Raw genomic sequence first — 21,204 nt, 5'->3', positions numbered from 1 at the left:
ATGAGGTGGGAGGATGGCTTGAACGTGGGAGGTTGAGGCTGCAGTGGCCCAAGATCGTGCCACTGCACTCCAGCCTGGGTGACAGGGTGAGACTCTGTCTCAAAACAAACAATGACAACAGAAAAAAAACTATACGAGCTTGAGTTAGAAAATATAGGCCAGGTGCAGTGGCAGTGGCTGGCAGATCACTTCAGGCCAGGAGTTTGAGACAAGCCTGGCCAACATGGTGAAACCCCATCTCTACTAAAAATACAAAAATTAGCCAGGTGTGGTGGTGGGCACCTGTAATCCCAGCTACTCCAGAGGCTGAGGAAGAAGAATCGCTTGAAGCTGGGAGGCAGAGGTTGCAGTGGGCCAAGATCGTGCCACTGCACTCTAGTCTGGCTGACAGAGCAAGACTCTGTCTCAAAAAAAATAAAAAGAGTTAGAAAATATAAAATGCTTAGCCTGGCCAACGTGGTAAAACCCCGTCTCTACCAAAAAATACAAAAATTAGCCTGGCTTAGTGGTGGGTGCCTGTAGCCCTAGCTACTCAGGAGGCTGAGGTAGGAGAATTGCTTGTACCTGGGAGGTGGAGGTTGTAGTGAGCTGAGACTGTGCCACTGCACTCCAGCCTGGGCAACAAGAGTGAGACTCCGTCTTAAAAAAAAAAAAAAAAAAAAAAAAAAAAAATCCAGCTAGCAAATAAATAAATACATAAATCCAGGTGGCCTATGTTGACAGGTCCGTCCTCCTGCCACAAACTATACCTGCATTCGTTCTCTCTGGCTTTGGGAATCTAGGGTATGAGCCAACATATATGCTTGTCTGAAGGAGCCACTTACCTCTGCATCTTTCTCACTGATTCTTAATTTATTAGCCTTATTCTGTGCACCTTAATAAAACCTCTGCTACTGTGAGGCCCTACTGGGGGCCCTTCAACAACTCTGCCCAGGCCTAGGGTCTCCTGGGGCCACAGACATTAAAAAAACCAGAAGCAGCCAACACACCACCCTCTGGACAGCAGAGACCAGTGCAATGCATTCCTTTTATCTTTGCTCCAATCTCCTTCTGTTCCTAGTCTTTCTTCCTCTTCCCATCTCTCTTCTCTCTTCTTCCCTCATCAATTCCCCTTCCCCATCCTAGGCCTTGCTAACCCTCCGACTCCACCAGGACACTTGCCTAACAGAGTCACAACACCAGCCCAAAGAAGCACAAAGAAAGCAGGAAGGCCTCTTACCATTACCCCGACCCACCCATCTGACCACCTTCTCTGTCCCACTCAGGCCTCCTGGGATGGATGTCACCCGCCTACTCCTGGCCACCCTGCTGGTCTTCCTCTGCTTCTTCACTGCCTACAGCCACCTGCCACCTGAGGAGAAGCTCCGAGATGACAGGAGCCTGAGAAGCAACTCCTCTGTGAACCTACTGGACTTCCCTTCTGTCTCTATTGTGGGTAAGTCACCTAGCCTCCGGGCTCTGGCCCAGGAGAGGGGCTGCAGGAAATCAAGCATGTTTCCCAGGGTGCTACCAGGATCCACCGCCATGGACAGCTCCTTCTTGCTCGTTCCACAAAATAATCCTGGGAGAATAGTGTCCCTTGACTCATTTGGTTTGGGAAAGCCCTACATGCTACCAATCTAATATACAGCTTAGCATATGGTAGAGCCTCTGAAAGGCCTGAAGTGAAGACACTTGCTAAACTTTGTTTAATGTAGCATTTCTGAAACTTAATGAATCACAGAACTCCTGTCAACAGTAACAAACTTCAGGAAATGCTCCAGAACATACGCAAGACTAGGATGGACCAGTCCTGTCATGTCAGAGTTGGGAATGATGACTCAGGGGAAAATATGAGGGGCATTGGAGATCTGGTTTGACTTCACCTGATAATAATCATAGGCATACTGTGTGGTAGGCACTGTGAGGCGAGTATGGTCTTTATTTGTATTTCACAGTTGAGGAACTTTAGGCTTAGGAGAGTTAAGTAACTAGCATGGATCACACAGTTTTTAACTGGCAAAGCCAGAATTCAAAATCAGATGCTTAACTCCAGAACCTAAGCTCAAAACTAATATCCCTTACTACCTTGCCTTTTGCTAGGAAAAGAGGATATCTGAGGCTGGGTGAGGTGGCTCATGCCTGTAATCCCAGCACTTTGGGAAGCTGAGGCATGAGGATTGTTTGAGCCTAGGAGTTCAAGACCAGACTGAGTGATATACAGAGACCCTGTCTCTACGGAAAAATTTAAAAACTAGCAAGGCATGGTGGCATGTACCTGTAATCCCAGCACTTTGGTAGGCTAAGGCGGGCAGATCTCTTGAGCTCAGGTGTTCAAGACCAGCCTGGTCAACAGGGTGAAACCCCATCTCTACTAAAAATACAAAAATTAACCAGGCATGGTGGCGTGCGCTTATAGTCCTAGCTACTTGGGAGGCTGAGGCAGGAGAATCACTTGAGCCCAGGAGTTTGAGCCTACAATGATTGTGAGCCATGATTGTGCCACTGCACTCCAGCCTGGGTGACAGAGTGAGACCCTGTCTCAAAAACAAGCAAACAAAAACTAGCCGGGAATGGTGGTGTATGCCTATGGTTCCAGCTATTTGGGAGGCTGAGGCAGGAGGATTGCTTGAGCTCAGGAGGTTGAGACTGTAGTGAGCTGTGATCACACCATTGCACTCCAGCCTGGGTGACAGAGAGACCCTGTCTCAAAAAAGAAATTTTTTAATAAATAAATAAATAAATAATCGGCCAGTCACAGTAGTTCACACCTATAATCCCAGCACTTTGGGAGGCCGAGGTGGGCAGATCACCTGAGGTCAAGAGTTTGAAACCAGCCTGGCCAACATGGCAAAACCCCATCTCTACTAAAAATACAAAAATTAGCCAGGCATGGTGGTGCACACCTATAATCCCAGCTACTTGGGAGGCTGAGGCAGGAGAATCACTTGAACTCAGGAGACAGAGATTATAGTGAGCTGAGATTGCACCACTGCACTCCAGCCTGGGTGACAGAGTGAGATTCTGTCTCAAAAGAAAAAAAAAAAAAAAGAAGAAGAAGAAAAAGAAAGAAAAGAAGATATTCTACACATATCAGACAGGGAAGTGGAGGAACATCAACATTTATTTCTCTTCAGTGTAACAGACTTTTCACTTTATAAGCAGACTTCATTTATCCTCAAGACAATACTGCAAGGTAGATATTATGGAATCTTTTGTGCAGATGAAAAAACTGAGTCTCATGGAAGATAAGTAAGTTACCCACAGCCACATAGTCATTATATTGGCAGAGTCAGGATTCAAATCAGGTCCTCCTGGCTCCAAAGCTCTGAGGAATGGAAAATAGGAAACACAGGTGCATCTGTGTGCAAGACAGGAGTCCATTTTCTGAGTATCACAATGTTCCTGCACCTGCCACAATGGAGATGAAGGAAGAGGCACTTGGGGTGACTCTGAGTGGCCCAAGCTCACCTAGGTCGAGGGACCAGGCCCCACAAGAGCACCACAGGCAGATCCCAGTGCCTGCTTGGACATCCCATTTGCCTTCCCTCAGAGGACACGTTGCTATCAGTGCCTGGCTCCAGGTCACCATCCGGGCTGACAAGAACCTACTGGCTTGAGTCCTACAGTGTGATTCATCCGGCACGCTGCTTCTCCTCTCCCCCACCTGGCAACTTCCTGAGCCCCTCTGCCCCTCTCACTTCACTGCAACTCAACGTCCTCAGAAACATCTGACTCTCCTCCTTTTGTCTCTCTTTGAAGCACTGAACAAGAAATCCAAACAGATCAGCAGAAAAGAAGCAGAAAAGAAGAGATCTTCTAAGGTAAAGGCAGGGAAGTTCTGGGAGTTCTCACTGTTGGGGTGAGACTGGACTTACAGAAGGAGGACCCCCAAGCTCTGGCTGGGAACTAAATTAGAGATTTTTCAGGCCTACATTAACAAAAGAAACTGAAAGCTACTAAAGACTTCCTGGCTTCAGCTCTGAGCCAGACACCCACAAAAGCCCAGGGAGCTGAAGTCCACTGAGCAAAATAGATTATGAAAAGCAGCTTCCTCTTCTAGTTAGCCCCTGCCTGAAATTTCACCATCACTCATACTTTTGGATGAATGTGGTGTTTTCGAAACCTCATTTCAGAACCACATTTACAACTTTTGCCACATCTGAGTTCCACCTATTTATTTAACATATTTATTTAAAATTAAAACTTAGGCCGGATGCGGTGGCTCACGCCTGTAATCCCAGCACTTTGGGAGGCCAAGATGGGCAGATCAACTGAGGTCAGGAGTTTGAGACTAGCCTGGCCAACATGGCGAAACCCCGTCTCTACTAAAAATACAAAAATTAGCCAGGCGTGGTGGTGGGCACCTGTAATCCCAGCTACTTGGGAGGCTGAGGCAGGAGAATTGCTTGTACCCGGGAGATTGAGGTTGCAGTGAGCCTGAGCCATTGCACTCCAGCCTGGGTGACAAGAGTGAAACTCTGTCTCAAAACAACAACAAAAAAAATTAAAACTTAAAAAATACAATTGACTCTTGAACAACATGGGTTTGAACTCATGGGTCCACTTATACATTGATTATTTTATTTATTTTCTCTTTTTTTTTTTTTTTGAGATGGAGTCTCGCTCTGTCACCCAGGCTGGAGTGTGGTGGCGCGATCCCAGCTCACTGTAGGCTCCGCCTCCCAGGTTCACGCCATTCTCCTGCCTCAGCCTCCCAGATGCCCACCATCACGCCTGGATAATTTTTTATATATTTAGTAGAGATGGGGTTTCACCATGTTAGCCAGGATGGTCTCAATCTCCTGACCTTGTGATCTGCCAGCCTCGGCCTCCCAGAGTGCTGGGATTACAGGCGTGAGCCACTGTGCCCAGCCTTTTTTTTTTTTTTTTTTTTTTTTGAGATGGAGTTTTCAGTTTTCACTCTTGTTGCCCAGGCCAGAGTTCGGTAGCGTGATCTTGGCTTACTGCAACCCTCACCTGGCGAGTTCAAGCAATTATCATGCCTCAGTCTCTCGAGTAGCTGGGATTATAGGCACATGCCACCATGCCCAGCTAATGTTTTTGTATTTTTAGTAGAGATGGGGTTTTGCCAAGTTTGCCAGGCTGGTCTCAAACTCCTGACCTCAGGTGATCTGCCTGCCTCAGCCTACCAAAGTGCTAGGATTACAGGGGTAGGCCACCATGCCCAGCTGATTTTTTAAATCGGAAAAAAATTTTTAAAGACTGACAATTAGGAAAAAACAGGTGAATCTTGTTACCTAGAAATATTTTTTAAAATGAAAAACAGTATGTCATTAATGCATAAAATATATGTAGATACTAGTCTATTTTACCACTTGCCACCATAAAATATACATAAATCTATTATAAAAAATTAAAATTGCCCAAAACATATACAACACACAGACAGTACATGATGCCATTCAAAATAGAAATATAACTAAATGTAAAGATGCAGTATTAAACCATAACTGCATAAACAACTGTAGTACATACTGTACTACCATCATAATTGTGAAGCTACCTCCTGTTGCCACTGCAGCGTGCTCTGGTGTTGTGAGTACATGCTTAAAACGCTCTGTGAGCTAATCATCTCTGCACAAGGAGTTTCACCAGTAAATCACATATTGCAGTAAAATGTGATCCCTCAAGGTTCTCGTGTATTTTTCAATGTGTTTAATGCAATATTGTAAGCCTTGAGTAGTACCAAGGGCCCATACTAGGTGCTACTAGTGATTCTGGAAGTGTTCCCAAGAAGCAGAGAAGAGTCATGACATTACAAGAAAAAGTTGCTTGAATTGCTTGATTCAAGCAAAAAGGCAGATTAGAAAGTGTTAGAACAGCACTAAGGACATGTTAGCACCAAATTAGCCCTTTCAAGTTGAAAAAGATTGAAAAAAGAATCCTTTCTCATTGTATAGTAGGTGGTACCACAGGTGGAGCTCTGCAGCTTCGGTTGCTTACTATTTCAGACAGACAATTCATCTTGTAAACAGATGAAGTAAACTTATGGTATCAATAAATACAGTATGGTACTGTAAATGTATTTTTACTTCCTTATGTTTTCTTTTCTTATAATCAATCTCTACTTATCCAATAATTTTCGTAATAATATTTTCTTTTCCCTAGCTTACTTGTTTTTTTTTTTTTTTTAAAGATGGGGTGTCGTGCTGTCACTCAGGCTGGAGTGCAGTGGCACCATTTCGGTTCATTGCAACCTCAACCTCCCAGGCTCAAGTGATCCTCAGCTCCGCAAGCAGCTAGGACTATGGGTGTGTACCCCATGCCTGGCAGATATTTGGATTTTTAGTAGAGACGAGGTTTTGCCGTGTTACCCAGGCTGGTCTTGAACTCCTGAGCTCAGGCAATCTGCTGCTTCTGCCTCCTAAACTGCTGGGATTATGTGCATGAGCCACCATGCCCAGTTTACTTAATTATAAGAGTACAGTATATAATACATATAACATAAAAAGATGCGTTAACCCACAGTTTATGTTATCAGTAAGGCTTTCTTCTGGCCAATAGTAGGCTATTAGTAGTTAAGTTTTTGGGGAGTCAAAAATACCATGAAGGCCAGGCACGGTGGCTCACACCTGTAATTCCAGCACTTTGGGAGGCTGAGGCAGGCAGATCAGTTGAGTCCAGGAATTCAAGACCAGCCTGAGCAACATGATGAAACCTCATCTCTACAAAAAATTTTCAAAAATTAACTGGGGTGTGGTGGTGTGCTCCTGTAGCCCCAGATGCTCAGGAGGCTGAGGTAGGAGATTCGCTTGAGCCTGGGATATCAAGGCTACAGTGACTTGTGATCTTACCACTGCACTCCAGCCTGGGCAACAGAATAAGACCCTGTCTCAAAGAAAAAAGGATTTTTGACTGTGTGTAAAGAGTTTGTGCCCCTAACCCCTGCATTGTTCAAGGGTCAATTGTATATAATTATGATAGAAAACTAGTATCACTTGCCATAAATAGAAGGTAACTATAAAAATATGTAAAGTTGGCCAGGCACGGTGGCTCACACCTGTAATCCCAGCACTTTGGGAGGCCAAGGAGGGTGGATCACCTCAGGTCAGGAATTTAAGACCAGTCTGACCAACATGGTGAAATCCCATCTCCACTAAAAATACAAAAATTAGTTGGGCATGGTGGTACACGCCTGTAATTCCAGTTACTCAGGAGGCTGAGGCAGGAGAATCACTTGAACCTGGGAGGCGGAGGTTGTAGTGAGCCAAGATCGCACCACTGCACTCCAGCCTGGGCGACAGAGCGAGACTCCATCTCAAAAAAAAAAAAAAAAAGAAAAACGAAGAAAAAAAAAGGAAAAAAAAAAGGGGGGGAAAGTTAAACATTGTTAGTGAATTCTGGATGAATGGATGGTATTGCCTACCAAGGGCTCTAAATTTGAGGCCTAAATCTCTGTGTTAAAAGGCAGATTAGGCCAGGCACGGTGGCTCACACCTGTAATCCCAGCACTTTGGGAGGCTGAGGCAGGCAGATCACCTGAGGTTAAGAGTTGCAGACCAGCCTGGCCAACATGATGAAACCCTGTCTCTACTAAAAATACAAAAATCAGCCGGGCGTGGTGGTGCACACCTGTAATCCCAGCTGCCCAGAAGGCTGAGGCAGGAGAATCACTGGAACCAGGGAGGTAAAGGTTGCAGTGAGCCGAGATGACACCACTACACTCCAGCCTGGGTGACAGAGCAAGACTCCATCTCAAAAAAAAAAAAAAAAAAAAGGCAGATTAGAAAGTGTTAGAACGGCACTAAGGACATGTTAGCACCAAATTAGCCCTTTCAAGTTGAAAAAGATTGAAAAAAGAATGCTTTCTCATTGTATAATTCAGGGTCGTTTAACATTAACGTTCCACCTAAAATCATACCACCGTTAACACAGGTTCCCACTTTGGGAAACACTGGACTGAGGCATTGCTGAAATGCACACCTTATTCCTGTCTTAGTGTGCCTCAGTTTATCATATCAACTGTAACCAGAGCGAGGAGCACTGGATTAGGTATCAGGAGGCAGGATCTGGTACTGTGTGATCTTGGAAGTCCCTGCTCTTCTCTAGGCCTATTTTGTTGGCTGTAAAGTGAACAAGCAAGATGCGATTATTGACAGATAAAAATATATAACTGACAAATATATTTATATGCTAAGCACTGGGAACATAGCAGTGAAAAAGAAAGATATATCCTATCCCTGCTCTCATGGAGTTTACATTCTTGTGGACAAAACAGGTGAACAGCAAGTAAATCAATAAATAGGTAAATAAATTCAGATGATAAAGAGTGCGAAGAAATTACAGCACGGTAATGAGAGTGAAGGGAAGAGTGGTCTGGGAAGGCCTCTCTGAGGAAGCAGTATTTAAATAGACTGAAAAATTCAGTAACCTAGAGCAGCAGCGTCCAATAGAAATACAATGTGAGGCCGGGCGCAGTGGCTCACGGCTATAATACCAGCACTTTGGGAGGCCGAGGCGGGCAGATCACCTGAGGTCAGGAGTTCGAGACCACCCTGGCCAACATGGTGAAGCCCCGTCTCTACTAAAAATACAAAAATTAGCCGGGCGTAGTGGCGCATACCTGTAATCCCAGCTACTCAGGAGGCTGAGGCAGGAGAATCACTTGAACCCAGGAGGCGGAGGTTGTGGTGAGCCAAGATCGCACCATTGTACTCCAGCCTGGGTGACAAGAATGAAACTGGCTCTCAAAAAAACAAAGGCTACTCAGGAGGCTGAGGCAGGAGAATGGCGTGAACCCGGGAGGCGGAACTTGCAGTGAGCCGAGATGGCGCCACTATACTCCAGCCTGGGCGACAGAGCAAGACTCCCTCTCAAAAAAAAGAAAAAAAAAAGCAAAGAACTGTGATGTGAGCTACATAATAATTTTAAATTTGCTTATAGCCACTTTTTTTTTTTTTTGAGACGGAGTTTTGCTCTTGTTGCCCAGGCTGGAGTGCAATGGCACAATCTTGGCTCACTGCAGCCTCCGCCTCCCGGGTTCCAGCAATTCTCCTGCCTCAGCCTCCCGAGTAGCTGGGATTACAGGCATGTGCCACCACGCCAGGCTAATTTTTGTATTTTTAGTAGAGATGGGTTTCTCCATGTCGGTCAGGCTGGTCCCGAACTCCCGACCTCAGGTGATCCATTCGCTTCGGTCTCCCAAAGTGCTGGGATTACAGGCATGAGCCACCACACCGAGTTGATAACCACATTTTTAAAAAGAAAAAGAAAAAAAAAAAAACAGCTGCAATTAATTGTAATATTTTATTTCACCCAGTACACTCAAAATGTCAACATTTCAATATGTGATTAATTTAAAACGCTATTGAAATAATTTATTCTTTTCATTGTACTAAATCTTTGAAATCTGATGCATAGTTTACAGTACAGCACATCTCATCCCAATGCTCAGTTTTGACAAGCATGAAATGTAGCTCTAACTAAAAAGTTGTGTTTAAGGGGAAAAATATTTTTATATTGCTTCAGTTTTACATTTTACATTTCAATTAATTAAAATTAAATTTGAAAATTCAGTTTCTAGGTCGCACTAAACACATTTCACGTACTCAGTAGCCACATATGACCACTGGCTACCTGTATCGAAGGTACAAAACCCAACGGCTATTTCCTTCCCAGGAAAGGAAGCAGCAAGCTCTGACAGCAGTGTCCAAGACAGCTCCTGCTGGGTTCCCGCAGCAGGAACTCACCTGCTGCACTCCATGCACAGTGGGGCAGCAAAGTTAACACGGGTTGGAGAGGCAGGCAAGGGCCAAATCTCAAAGGCCAAAAGAAAGTTCTTGTTTCCTTTTAAGTTAAAAGAGAGACCACTTAGACCGGGCACGGTGGCTCACGCCTGTAATGTAATCCCAGCACTTTGGGAGGCCGAGGCAGGCAGATCCCTTGAGCCCAGGAGTTTGAGACCAACCTGGACAATAAGTGAGACCTGTCTATAAAAAATAGAAAATGAAAATAAAAATAAAATTAGCCAAGCGTGGTGGCGCACACATGTGGTCCCAGCTACTTGGGAGGCTGAAGTGGCAGCATCGCCTGAACCCAGGAACAGTGAGCCGAGATCGCGCCACTGCAGTCCAGCCTGGGTGACAGAGTGAAACTCTGTCTAAAAAACAAAACAAAACAAAAAGTAGGGAGAAGAGGGCCAGGGCCAGCCAAGAGCCAGGTCAGTCTGGATGGGGATGGAGGTGAAGGAATCAGACTGGGGGAGCGGGCGGTGGGCGGTGGGCAATCGGGCGGGGAAACCTCTGGTCCGGGACCTCCCTAGCCCGAGGAGCTCCCAGGCACAGGTGAGGACGCGAGGGGCTGGCGTGGCCGGCTCATAAAGCCCCGGCGTTTCCCACGCAGAAGGAGGCTTCGATGAAGAAAGTGGCGCGGCCCCGGACCCCCCTCTCTGCGCCCTGCGTGGCCACCCGCGACAGCTGCAAGCCGCCTGCACCCGCCTGTTGCGACCCGTGCGCCTCCTGCCAGTGCCGCTTCTTCCGCAGTGCCTGCTCCTGCCGCGTGCTCAGCCTCAACTGCTGAGCGCGCCCTCTCCCGGCCGCGGGCGGGCAGGGCTTTGGGGACGCGGGGCGCTTTTCGGGCGGGTGATCTCTAACAGGGCGGCTTCCCAGGACTGGGGGCGGGCGGAGGTTGCAGGAGGTGGGAGTTCAGGGAGACCTGGCTTGGGCTAAACTCGAAATACAATATATATATAGGCTGCTCGAAGGTGTGCGGCTGTTTCTGTAAAGGTCCCGAAAGTTCTCGATGCCTTCGCCACGGAGTCAAGCGGACTGCGCACGCGCTGCTCTCCAGGGGCTCAGGACACCGGGCGTCCCAGCCCCACAGCTGCACTCCCAGTCAACGCTGCTCCCGCCCTGGGGGTTGGGAACGAGGTTACCGCCCCTGCCATTAAACCGAGGAACACCCGAGGCTGCCTCCAAAACCAGGGAATTCAGACCAGCCAGGCAGAAAGGAACCGCCTTTAGGTCTTAACACATTTCCTCCTAGGTGCTCCCCTCTCCCCAGGGGAAGAAACGGAAAGAAAGAAAGAAAGAAAGGCCACGCCTGTAATCCCAGCACTTTGGGAGGCCGAGGCGGGCGGATCACCTGAGGTCTGGAGATCGAGACCATCCTGACCAACATGGGGAAACCCGTCTCTACTAAAAATACAAAATTAGCCGAGTGTAGTGGCGCATGCCTTAAAGCTCAGCTACTCGAGAGGCTGAGGCAGGAGAATCGCTTGAACCCGGGAAGCAGAGGCTGCAGTGAGCCAAGATCACGCCATTGCACTCCAGCCTGGGCAACAAGAGCGGAACTCTGTCTAAAAAGAAAGAAAGAAAGCCGAGGCTGGAGGATCACTTGAGGCCAGAAGTTCAAGACCAGCCTGGGCAACATAGTGAGACTCCCTGCCACGCCGCTCATATGTACAAAAAATTTTAAAAATTAACTGGGTGTGGTGGCATGCGCCAGTAGTCCCACCTACTCAGGCAGCTAAGACAGGAGAATCACATGAGCCCTGGAGTTGGAGACTGCAGTGAGCTATGATCACACCACTGCACTCCAGACTTGGCAACAGAGTGAAACCGTGTGTTTGAGAGAGAGAGAAAAAAAAGGAAAGAATCATTCCCATTCTTGTTATAAATCCAAGATAGTGAGTGTCCTGTTCCCTCTCTGTTCCTTAACACAAGAAACAAACACACAACACCCCCACACACAGGAAAGCTGCCAGACGCTTGTTTTGTTTTCTATCATTTAGGCTGCAGTCCTACAGGGCAAGAACCTTTTGTTCCTTGCACCACAGCTGCTGCTGAGTAAATGTCATATTGGGAAGATATTGCAGTCACTCCTCCTGTTTTCCAGACATTGTTCACTAAGCAAGCAGGCACCATTTGGTCCCCAAGGGTGAGGCCAGGATGCAAAGCTAAAGACTCAGTCCCTTAGTAACAAAGCCATTTGGCTGCTGGGTCCAGAAAACCACATAGAAGACCAACCCATTCATTCATTCAGCAAATGTGTATTGGGCACCTACTGTGTGCCAAGTGCTATGGACATAGTGGTGAAGAAGTCCAATATGGATCCTCTCCTTATGGTCCGGTGGCCCATGGCTATTGTCCCTTGTTAGAGGTTAGAACCATTATTAGCATATGTGGTCCATTCCCTCAGACTATCAGTTTTGGTTTTTCTTTAGAGATGGGGTCTTGCTATGTTGCCCAAGCTGGTCTCAAACTCCTGGCCTCAAGCAATCCTCCTGCCTCAACCTCCCAGAGTGCTGGGATTACAGACATGAGCCACTGTGCCCAGCTGGTTTTTGCTTTGTTTGTTTGTTTTGAGACAGAGTCTCGCTCTGTCACTCAGGTGGGAGTGCAGTGATACAATCTTGTCTCACTGGAGCCTCCACTTCGCAGGCTCAAGCTATCCTCCAACTTCAGCCTCCCAAGTAGCTGGGACTTCAGGACTCAAGCTGGGACTTCAGAATGCAAGAGATACTCGTGTGTGAGTACCTGGGATTACAGGCGTGCACCACCACAACCGGCTAATTTTTATATTTTTAGTAGAGACAGGGTTTTGCCATTCTTGAACTCTTGGCCTCAAGTGATCCACCCATCTCAGCCTCCCAAAGTGCTGGGATTACAGGTATGAGCCACCACGCCCCACCTCCTTCTCCTTTTCAGAATTCCTCCTCAAGCCTAAAGTGCTACGAGCATGGTCCTGGGCCTCTCAAAACTCTGCTGGTCTAATGACCAGAATTGAAACTCACATTTGTGACTCAGAGTTACGGTTTGACTGTTAGGAGCATCTGGGACCGCCATCTCCAACACCATTATTCATTCTATTTCTGTCTCACACACACGGGGTGAACTTAACCTAGGAAGATTTACCCTACCTTTGTGGCCATTGATTGAGGATCATTTCTTCCTGAAGGACGTAGCCTTAAACTTGTGCCCAAAGTTCTCATAGTGTGGCCTTGAACAAGTCTTTTTTTTTTTTTTTTGAGACAGAGTCTTGCTCTGTCACCCAGGCTGTAGTGTAGTGGCGCAATCTGGGTTCACCACAGCCTCTGCCTCCCAGGTTCAGGTGATTCTCCTGCCTCAGCCTCCCGAGTAGCTGGGATTACAGGCATGTGCCACCACACCGGCTAATTTTTGTATTTTTAGTAGAGACAGGGTTTCACTATGTTGGCCAGGCTGGTCTCAAAATCCTGACCTCAAATGATCTGCCCACCTCAGCTTCCCAAAGTTCTGGGATTACAGGATATGAGCCACGAGGCACCACACCCAGCCTGAACAAGTCACTTTTGATGCTACCATTTCCACGTTTACAAAGTGAGAAGTAAATCAGTCAGAGTATTTTAGGTGCAAGCAACAGAAACAACTCTAGCTAGCCTGAGAGAAAAAAAAGGTAGAGGGTTAGTCTCCTGGAGAGATTTGGGGACCTCAAAAGAAAGATTACACAACATGCCTCCAAAAAAAAAAAAAAAAAAGCCCCTGAGGGGTGCTAGAGGAGCCAAGTGGACAATGTCTTGCAAGCACGGCAACAGGGATGTCAGCTCCAACCTCTTCAGTCCTTGCACTAGACCATTCAAAATAATTCCCAGGAGAGGCTGATTCACCTGATGTGGGGCCAAGAAAGGGTGGTCCACCTTGACTGACAGTCCCATTGTTCAGGAAAAAATTCTCAAACCATGTTTTCCTCTGCTTTCACACCACCACAACAGTCATCAACACCCAACAGACTTGTGTGACCCCAAAATATGAGGGGATTTACCCCCACCAGCAAGCAAACAATCAGTTCTGCAGTGGACACCAGCTGGGTGTCCTCCAATTCAATTCCAACACTATCTACTTGGAGATGGCATCAGATCCCACAGTCTGAGGGCTCAGTCCCCAAGACTGCCCTCATTTCAGACACCAGTCAAAAGTCTGAGCCTCTAGAACTTCTGACAACTGGCTTTAAGTTGGGGTTTCCATAACCCTCTTTGGGCTCAACTAATTTGCTGGAGGGGCTCACAGAATGCAGGGAAGCAAGGCCAGGTGCAGTGGCTCACACCTATAATCCCAGTACTTTGGGAAGCCAAGGTGGGAGGATCGCTTAAGCCCAGGAGTTCAAGACTAGCTTGGTCAACAGTGAGACCCCATCTCTATAAAAAATAAAATTAGCCAGGCATGGTGGCACAAGCCTCTAGTCCCAGCTACTCAAGAGGCTGAGGCAGGAGGATCACTTGAACCTGGGAGGTCAAGGCTGCAGTGAGTCATGATCATACCACTGCATTCCAGGCTGTGTCTCAAAAAATAAAAAACCAAAAAGAATTCAGGGAAACACACCGGTTTATTATAAAGGCTATTACAAAGGCTGCAGATGAAGAGATGCATAGGGTGAGGTATGGGAAGGGGTGCAGAGCTTCTGTGTCCTCCCTGGGCCTGCCACCTTCTAGGAACCCCAGCGCGTCTGGCTATCAGGAAGCTCTCTGAAGCCTGTCCTCTTGGGTTTTTAATGGAGGCTTCATTACGTAGGCATGATTGATTAAACCACTGGCCATTGGTGATCAACTTGACCTTCAGCCCCTCTGTCCTCCCCAGAGGTTGGGGGATGGGGATGAAAGTCCCAACCCCTAATCATGCATTTGCCCTTGTGGTGACCCTTTCTTTTTTGGAGGCACGTTGTATAATCTTTCCTTTGAGGTCCCCAAATCTCTCCAGGAGACTAACCCTCTACCTTTTTTTTCTCTCAGGCTAGCTAGAGTTGTTTCTGTTGCTTGCACCTAAAATACTCTGACTGATTTACTTCTCACTTTGTAAACGTGGAAATGGTAGCATCAAAAGTGACTTGTTCAGGCTGGGTGTGGTGGCTCATAGCCTGTAATCCCAGAACAGTGATCAAATGATCCACCCGCCTCGGCTTCCCAAAATGCTGGGATAGCAGGCATGAGCCACCACAGCCCAGCCCCTCCATCTTTTTGAGCAACCACAGATCTTAGCATCACCACCCATTGTTGAGAAATTACCCCCAGTCATACAATAGGAACTTTAGAAAGAAATTTAACTCCAAGGGCCACTTCCCATTTGTGAAGTGAACAGAATAGGCAAGAAAAGAATGTACTTTGAACTGAATTAGCCAAACCATCTGTAGTCAATTTAAGATGAGTCTAGAGTAGATGTGTTACTCTTTCTTCTTCCATGTACCAAGAGTAGAGGGTGTGTGTGTTGGGAGGGAGGATTGGATTCAGGAAGGAGGAAAAGGAATGACTTTTGTTTAATCAGTAATCCTTTAAAATTGCCAAATGCTTTCTGGTTCACTACAGAAATGAGGTTTCTATTAATCGATTGCCTGCAGAGAAACAGTAGCTCTCCCAGCTGGATGTATGAGTTGTAGAGTCTGGGAGATGGCACCTTCTAATGGTAAGAATGATGATGCTGACAATTATTATGCCTTCTTGTTGCCCAGGGAGCCCAGCAAATAGCTTCGTTGGAGTCCAGAGGCTTTTCACACTTTCCAGAGCTTCTCTTTGGAATTTGTGGACTCTTTGGCTGTATAGGCTACCAGAGCAATAGTAAATATTGGGCTGCTGCTCACTGCTCGAGGCCTGTGTGGTCTGCAGTTATCATCATGCCATACTAACAGTGATTATTTATGGAGCAGCTACTTCATGCCAGGCATGACACCAAGACTACCATATTAACATCTTGACCTAAGTATCACTGTAAATAAGAGAACTGGGGTTCAAAGAGGTTAAGAAATGTGTCTAGATAGACCTCGCACCTCAGCATGGTGATTCAGATCCAGCCCATGTCATTCCAGAGCCTAGGCCCTTAAGCACCAGGCCATTGAAAGCCAGGCAGAGGGGACTCTGCCTGCGTAGAGCCAATACCTTGCAGGAGACTTAGCCCAAGAGGTGTACCCAACAGACTCCCCATGTGACTCCCCAGCTCTCTAATGAGACCTTGTCAACACCACCCCAGGGAGTAGTCTCACTAGTGGAGCTTCTGGAGACATGCAGCTGCATCTTCTTTTCTTGGGTCAGTACTTACTCAAGAGGCCTTGGGAGGTACAGGAGAGGGCACTGATAAAGAATCAAGAGGGGCTGGGGTACGGTGGCTCACTCCTATAATTCCAGCACTTTGGGAGGCCGAGGCAGGAGGATTGCTTGAGTCCAGGAGTTTGAGACCAGCCTGGGAAACATGGTGAGCCCCTACCTCTACAAAAAATTTTTTAAATTAGCCAGGCGTGGTGGCACGCGCCTGTAGTCTCAGCTATTTGGGAGGCTGAGGCGGGAGATCGCTTGAGCCCGAGAGTTCAAGGCTGCAGTGAGCCATGAACGTGGCACTGTACTCCAGCCTGGATGAGAAAATGAGACTTTGTAGAGTCAGATGGTCCAAATTCCTGTTCCAGCACTGCCCCTCGCTTGCTGTATGACCTTGGACAAGGCAGAGTCTTAGGGGCGAATCCAGTCCCTTCATGGTGCAGCTGGGAGGGGACTTGGCCCAAGTTTTCTATTTTCTTTTCTTTTTTTTTTTTTTTGAGACGGAGTCTCGCTGTCACCCAGACTGGAGTGCAGTGGCTTGATCTTGGCTCACTGCAACCTCCGCCTCACAGGTTCAAGTGATTCTCCTACCTCAGCCTCCCAAGTAGCTGGGATTACAGGCATGCGCCACCACGCCAGGCTAATTTTGTATTTTTAGTAGAGACGGGGTTTCACCATGTTGGCCAGGCTGGTCTCAAACTCCTGACCTCAGGTGATTCGCCTGCCTCGGCCTCCCAAAGTCCTGGGATTACAGGCGTGAGCCACTGCACCAGGCCCTCTATTTTCTTTTCTCTGTTGTTTTTCTACAACATGATGTCTTCAAAGTCTTCTCCACTACAGCAAGACTCAGAATTGTCAGACAGCAACCTATTGAGATGGGTTTAGGGAAAGAAGGTAACTTTCTGGGGGGCTCATTTCACTAAAAAGGGAGGGGTTAGATCCAGTTAGTGTAAAACATGTCTAGATTCAGCTACTCCAATATTCTCTGGAATGTGTCAGTCTCTCTCAATTGTGTTGGCTTCATCCATTTTTTTGAGATGAGGCCTCGTTCTGTCCCCCAGACTAGAGTGCAGTGTGTGATCTCAGCTCACTGCAACTGCCACCTCCCAGTTCAAGTGATTTTCCTGTCTCAGCCTTCCGAGTAGCTGGGATTACAGGCATGCACCACCATGCCTGGCTAATTTTTTTTTTTTTTTTTAGTAGAGACAAGGTTTCATTATGTTGGTCAGGCTGGTCTCAAACTCCTGACCTCGGGTGATCTGCCCACCTTGGCCTCCCAAAGTGCTGGGATTACAGGTGTGAGCTGCCTCACCCAGCCTGTGTTGGCTTCATCCTAAGGCAAGCTGGCCTTCGTGGGGGCAAAGGAGCAGCTACAGGCTCACATTCCTTCCAATCCTGGCAGCCCCACTGAAGAAAGTACCTTTTCTCCATTTTTAGGATAGCTGGGTCTCTTTTACAGTTGCCACCTCCACCTACTGTGCAACAGGCACAGAGGCAAATTCTATACTTGGTGTGCACCAGCAGCATTGGGCAACACTGGGGAAGTTGTTAAAATGTACATTATAAGGCCTCACCCCAGACCTACAGAATCAGGACTGGGGATAAGCCCACCAGGTGGTTCTGAGGCTTGCTCAAGTCTAAGAACCACACTGGGTTACGGAACAGGCTTTAGGGGAATAAATACAAGTCAGCAGTTAGTAGGAAAAGCAGGCTCAGGACCCCACGAAAGACAGGCAGAGGAGGGGCATTCAGAACATAGTGTGGGTGAATACTCTAGGGAGGCACCCACCTCTCTGTTTCTCTCCCTGGTAATAAGGCAAGTATGAGAACACTTAGCAGGGTTGATCAGACTATTACGATGCTAGGCAGTGTGAATTTAGGTACCAATAACTTATGGAAGTTGTCAGGAAAAGCCCAGCACCCAGCACCTGGGGGTCTTTAGAACCCTCGGAAGGTTGTAACTCCTCCCACCAGGGAGAAGCAGCCTCTAGTCCTGGGCGGGGGTCTAAGTCCAAGCAGCCCACAGAGTGAATTCTGGAGTCGCTCTTGCACACCAGATTTCTAGCAAAAGTCCTAAAGTCCCGGGATTGAGTCCAGACCAGCTTGAGCCACCTGCCTGTCTTGGAGCCAGTTTGGAGAAGCAATCAACGTGGAACTGATCGAAGCCTGCCCGAATCACTGCGCACCCCTGGCTGCCTGTACCATCTCAAGCAGGTTTCCTAGCTCGGTCCCCTGGATTACTCCTGAGTAGGTCTCAGGGATGAGAATCTGGATTCCTGGGGTTTCCTGGAACCTTAGACTCCCAAAGCAGAGCTGTCCCGACATCGGCTTCCTGGAGTTCTCACTGGCATCAACAGTCCCCATGATCTTTCCTGGGTTTTAGTCCGCGCTACTTCCAGGCCCTCTAAGCTCATTACTTCTGGACTCAAAAGGGATCCCAGCACCTCTAGCCTAGGAGGCCCCTCCCACCACAGCCAGTTACACAGAGGTGGGCATGGGGCTTGGCGTGTGGGAAAGAACCCTGAAATTGACTCAGGCGGGACGCCCAGACCTGCAGAGTGACCCGGATAAGTCACAACTTCTGTGGGCCTCCGTTTCTCCACATACAAATGCTGGGTTCTGCTCTATAGGACTCTTAAGGTTCTCCCTTAGTTCCAAGATTCTATGACTTCTCTAATTTTCTAATTTCCTAAGTATCCTAAATTCCCTGCTCTCAAAACAGCTCCCTCTCACCACCTGGTGTCTGACACGGCCCTTAAAACTCAGCATAAAACTCCTCACTAATGTTCTATCATTTGAGCCTCAAGACAGCCATCTGAAGTAGGTGTTTCTGTCCCTGCAGGGAACACAGTGAGTCAGCAGCAGACCCAGCGCTCCTCTTTCCAAAGTTCAGGCCACTGCTCCATAAACAGCCACTTTCCACCCGCCATAGGCCTCATCTTCCCATCTCTTTCCTGGAAAAAAATCCAGCCAGGGCTAGGCCTGGATACTGCAGGACCCTTGGCCAATTCCTTCTTTCCCCATGAAGCTTTGATCGAGACAGCCCAGGGGTATCAGGAGTGGGAGTATTGGGGGTGGAGCAGGAGACACATCATCTTTCATTGTGGGTACCCGGTCAGTGTCACACATGTGACAGATTAGCAGACCTGAAATCAGAGGTAAGTCTGAGACCAGATGTGAAAAGAGGGGCTGTGTTTTCTCAAACAGAAGAAAAGGTTCTGGGAACAGACAGGACACCTCTGAACAGGAAAGGAAGAGGCTGGGATGACAGAAACCAGAACTCCTGGAAGGGAGGTGGGGGGCTACATGGGATGTGGCAGGAGGAAGCATTCTGACAGCATTTCCCATATCCAGGAGGAGACACGCTAGAGGGAAGGCAGCATGCGCACACACAGGCAGCAGCTGTGCAGCAGAAGGCATTCAACCTCTCTGGCTGAGATGAACAGCAGCCTCTCCTTTTTCCCACTGTGAAGTCATCGTCCCAGCAGCCACCCCAGTAGAACTGAGGCAGGGCTCTGGGCAGCCCTCTGGGTTACAGTTCCAGAGTTCCTGATCTAGTGTCGGGAAATCTGAAACCAGGCTCCCTTCCTAAACCTGACCTTGCTGGTGCGGGAAGGGCTTGGATTTTGGTCTAAGTCCTACTATGTACAAAAGTCAGCTCACGCTCGTGGGTCCTCTCAGAGCCTCAGACGTGGGAATTCAAGTCTCTATGAGGAATAAGTAAGACCTAAGGCCGGGCATGGTGGCTCATGCCTGTAATCCCAGCACTTTGGGAGGCCGAGGTGAGCGGATCACCCGAGGTTAGGAGTTCGAGACCAGCCAGGCCAACATGGTGAAACCCTGTCTGTACTAAAATACAAAAATTAGCCAGGTGTGGTGATAAGCATCTGTAATCCTAGCTACTTGGGAGGCTGAGGCAGGAGAATAGGTTGAACTCGGGAGGCAGAGGTTGCAGTGAGCCGAGATAGTGCCACTGCACTCCAGCCTGGGTGACAAGAGTGAGACTCCATCTCAAAAAAAAAAAAAAAGTTTAGGCACAGTGGCTCACGTCTGTAATCCCAGTACTCTGGGAGGCTGAGGCAGGCGGATCACGAGGTCAGGAGATTGAGATCATCCTGGCTAACATGGTGAAACCCCATCTCTACTAAAAAAAAATACAAAAAAACTTAGCCAGGCATAGTGGCGGGTGCCTGTAGTCCCAGCTACTCAGGAGGCTGAGGCAGGAGAATGGCGTGAATCCGGAAGGCAGAGGTTGCAGTGAGCCGAGATTGTGCCACTGCACTCCAGCCTAGGCAACAGAGCGAGACTCCGTCTCAAAAAAAAACAAAAACAAAAACAAAAAAACTCTAAAAGATGCTTGCACAATGCCTGTCACCCAAGTGTGCAAGATCTCAGCCTATTCTGACCACTCGTGTTGTGATCAGTTGGGAAGTGGGTACCCTGTCATTTGGTACTAATATTAGTTGAAGTACCAAAGTCTGTACACTATTTACAGCAGAGTAACATCACATACACAAGTAACTTATGCAACTTAAACTGTGTGCACTCAGGGAAAAAGAAAAGGTAAGAATTGTCAGGCAGGACATACTGATGAGTATCTAAGCCAGAGTGAGCAGTTTTCAGCCCCTCATGCCTTGCTGATCATGGGCCACTGAGTGTGACTTAAGGGTTTTACTTGACATCATATCTTTAGAACTTAATGTGAGTCCCCACTTAGTGCACTTTTAAAAATACTGCAAACAGCTGGGCACAGTGGCTCACCCCCGTAATCCCAACACTTTGGGAGGCTCAGGCAGGCAGATCACTTGAGGTCAGGAGTTCAAGATCAGCCTGGTCAACACGGTAAAACCCCATCTCTACTAAAAATACAAAAAAAAAAAAAAATTAGCTGGGTGTGATCTCAGCTATTCGGGAGGCTGAGGCAGGAGGATCACTTGAAGCCAGGAGGCAAAGGTTGCATTGAGCCAAGATTGCACCACTGCACTCCAGCCTGGGTGACAGAGCCAGACTCCGTCTCAAGAAAAACAAAAAGCAAAAACAAGAATACCCTCTTCACTTTACCCATTCTTTCAAGCCTAAGGACCACAGGCAGTCATTCCACCGCAGACAACCCCATGAATGCTTCATCAGCATGACTATAATCCCCTATTCATGGCATACGTTGTTGGCAGAGGATTGTCTATAAAATAAAGGCTCAAAATTCTTTT

General features: G+C 47.7%; 1 protein-coding gene across 1 annotated transcript in view; it reads left to right on the top strand.

Annotated features, from left to right (window-relative positions):
• Positions 1-10,700, top strand: part of ASIP (agouti signaling protein) — an 80,788-nt gene extending 70,088 nt beyond the window's left edge. Inside the window, exons 2-4 of the mRNA XM_025398473.1 lie at positions 1,266-1,435; positions 3,742-3,803; positions 10,345-10,700. Coding sequence (XP_025254258.1) covers positions 1,276-1,435; positions 3,742-3,803; positions 10,345-10,521 — 399 coding nt within the window. The 5' untranslated portion in view covers positions 1,266-1,275 and the 3' untranslated portion in view covers positions 10,522-10,700. The remainder of the gene's footprint in view (positions 1-1,265; positions 1,436-3,741; positions 3,804-10,344) is intronic.
• The last annotated feature ends 10,504 nt before the right edge of the window (positions 10,701-21,204 follow it).

This window comes from Theropithecus gelada, chromosome 10 (genome assembly GCF_003255815.1).
Source record: "Theropithecus gelada isolate Dixy chromosome 10, Tgel_1.0, whole genome shotgun sequence".
NCBI classification, from domain to species: Eukaryota; Metazoa; Chordata; class Mammalia; order Primates; family Cercopithecidae; genus Theropithecus; species Theropithecus gelada.
Note: the sequence above shows the minus strand (reverse complement) of the source record. Positions and strands in the feature narration are given on the sequence as shown.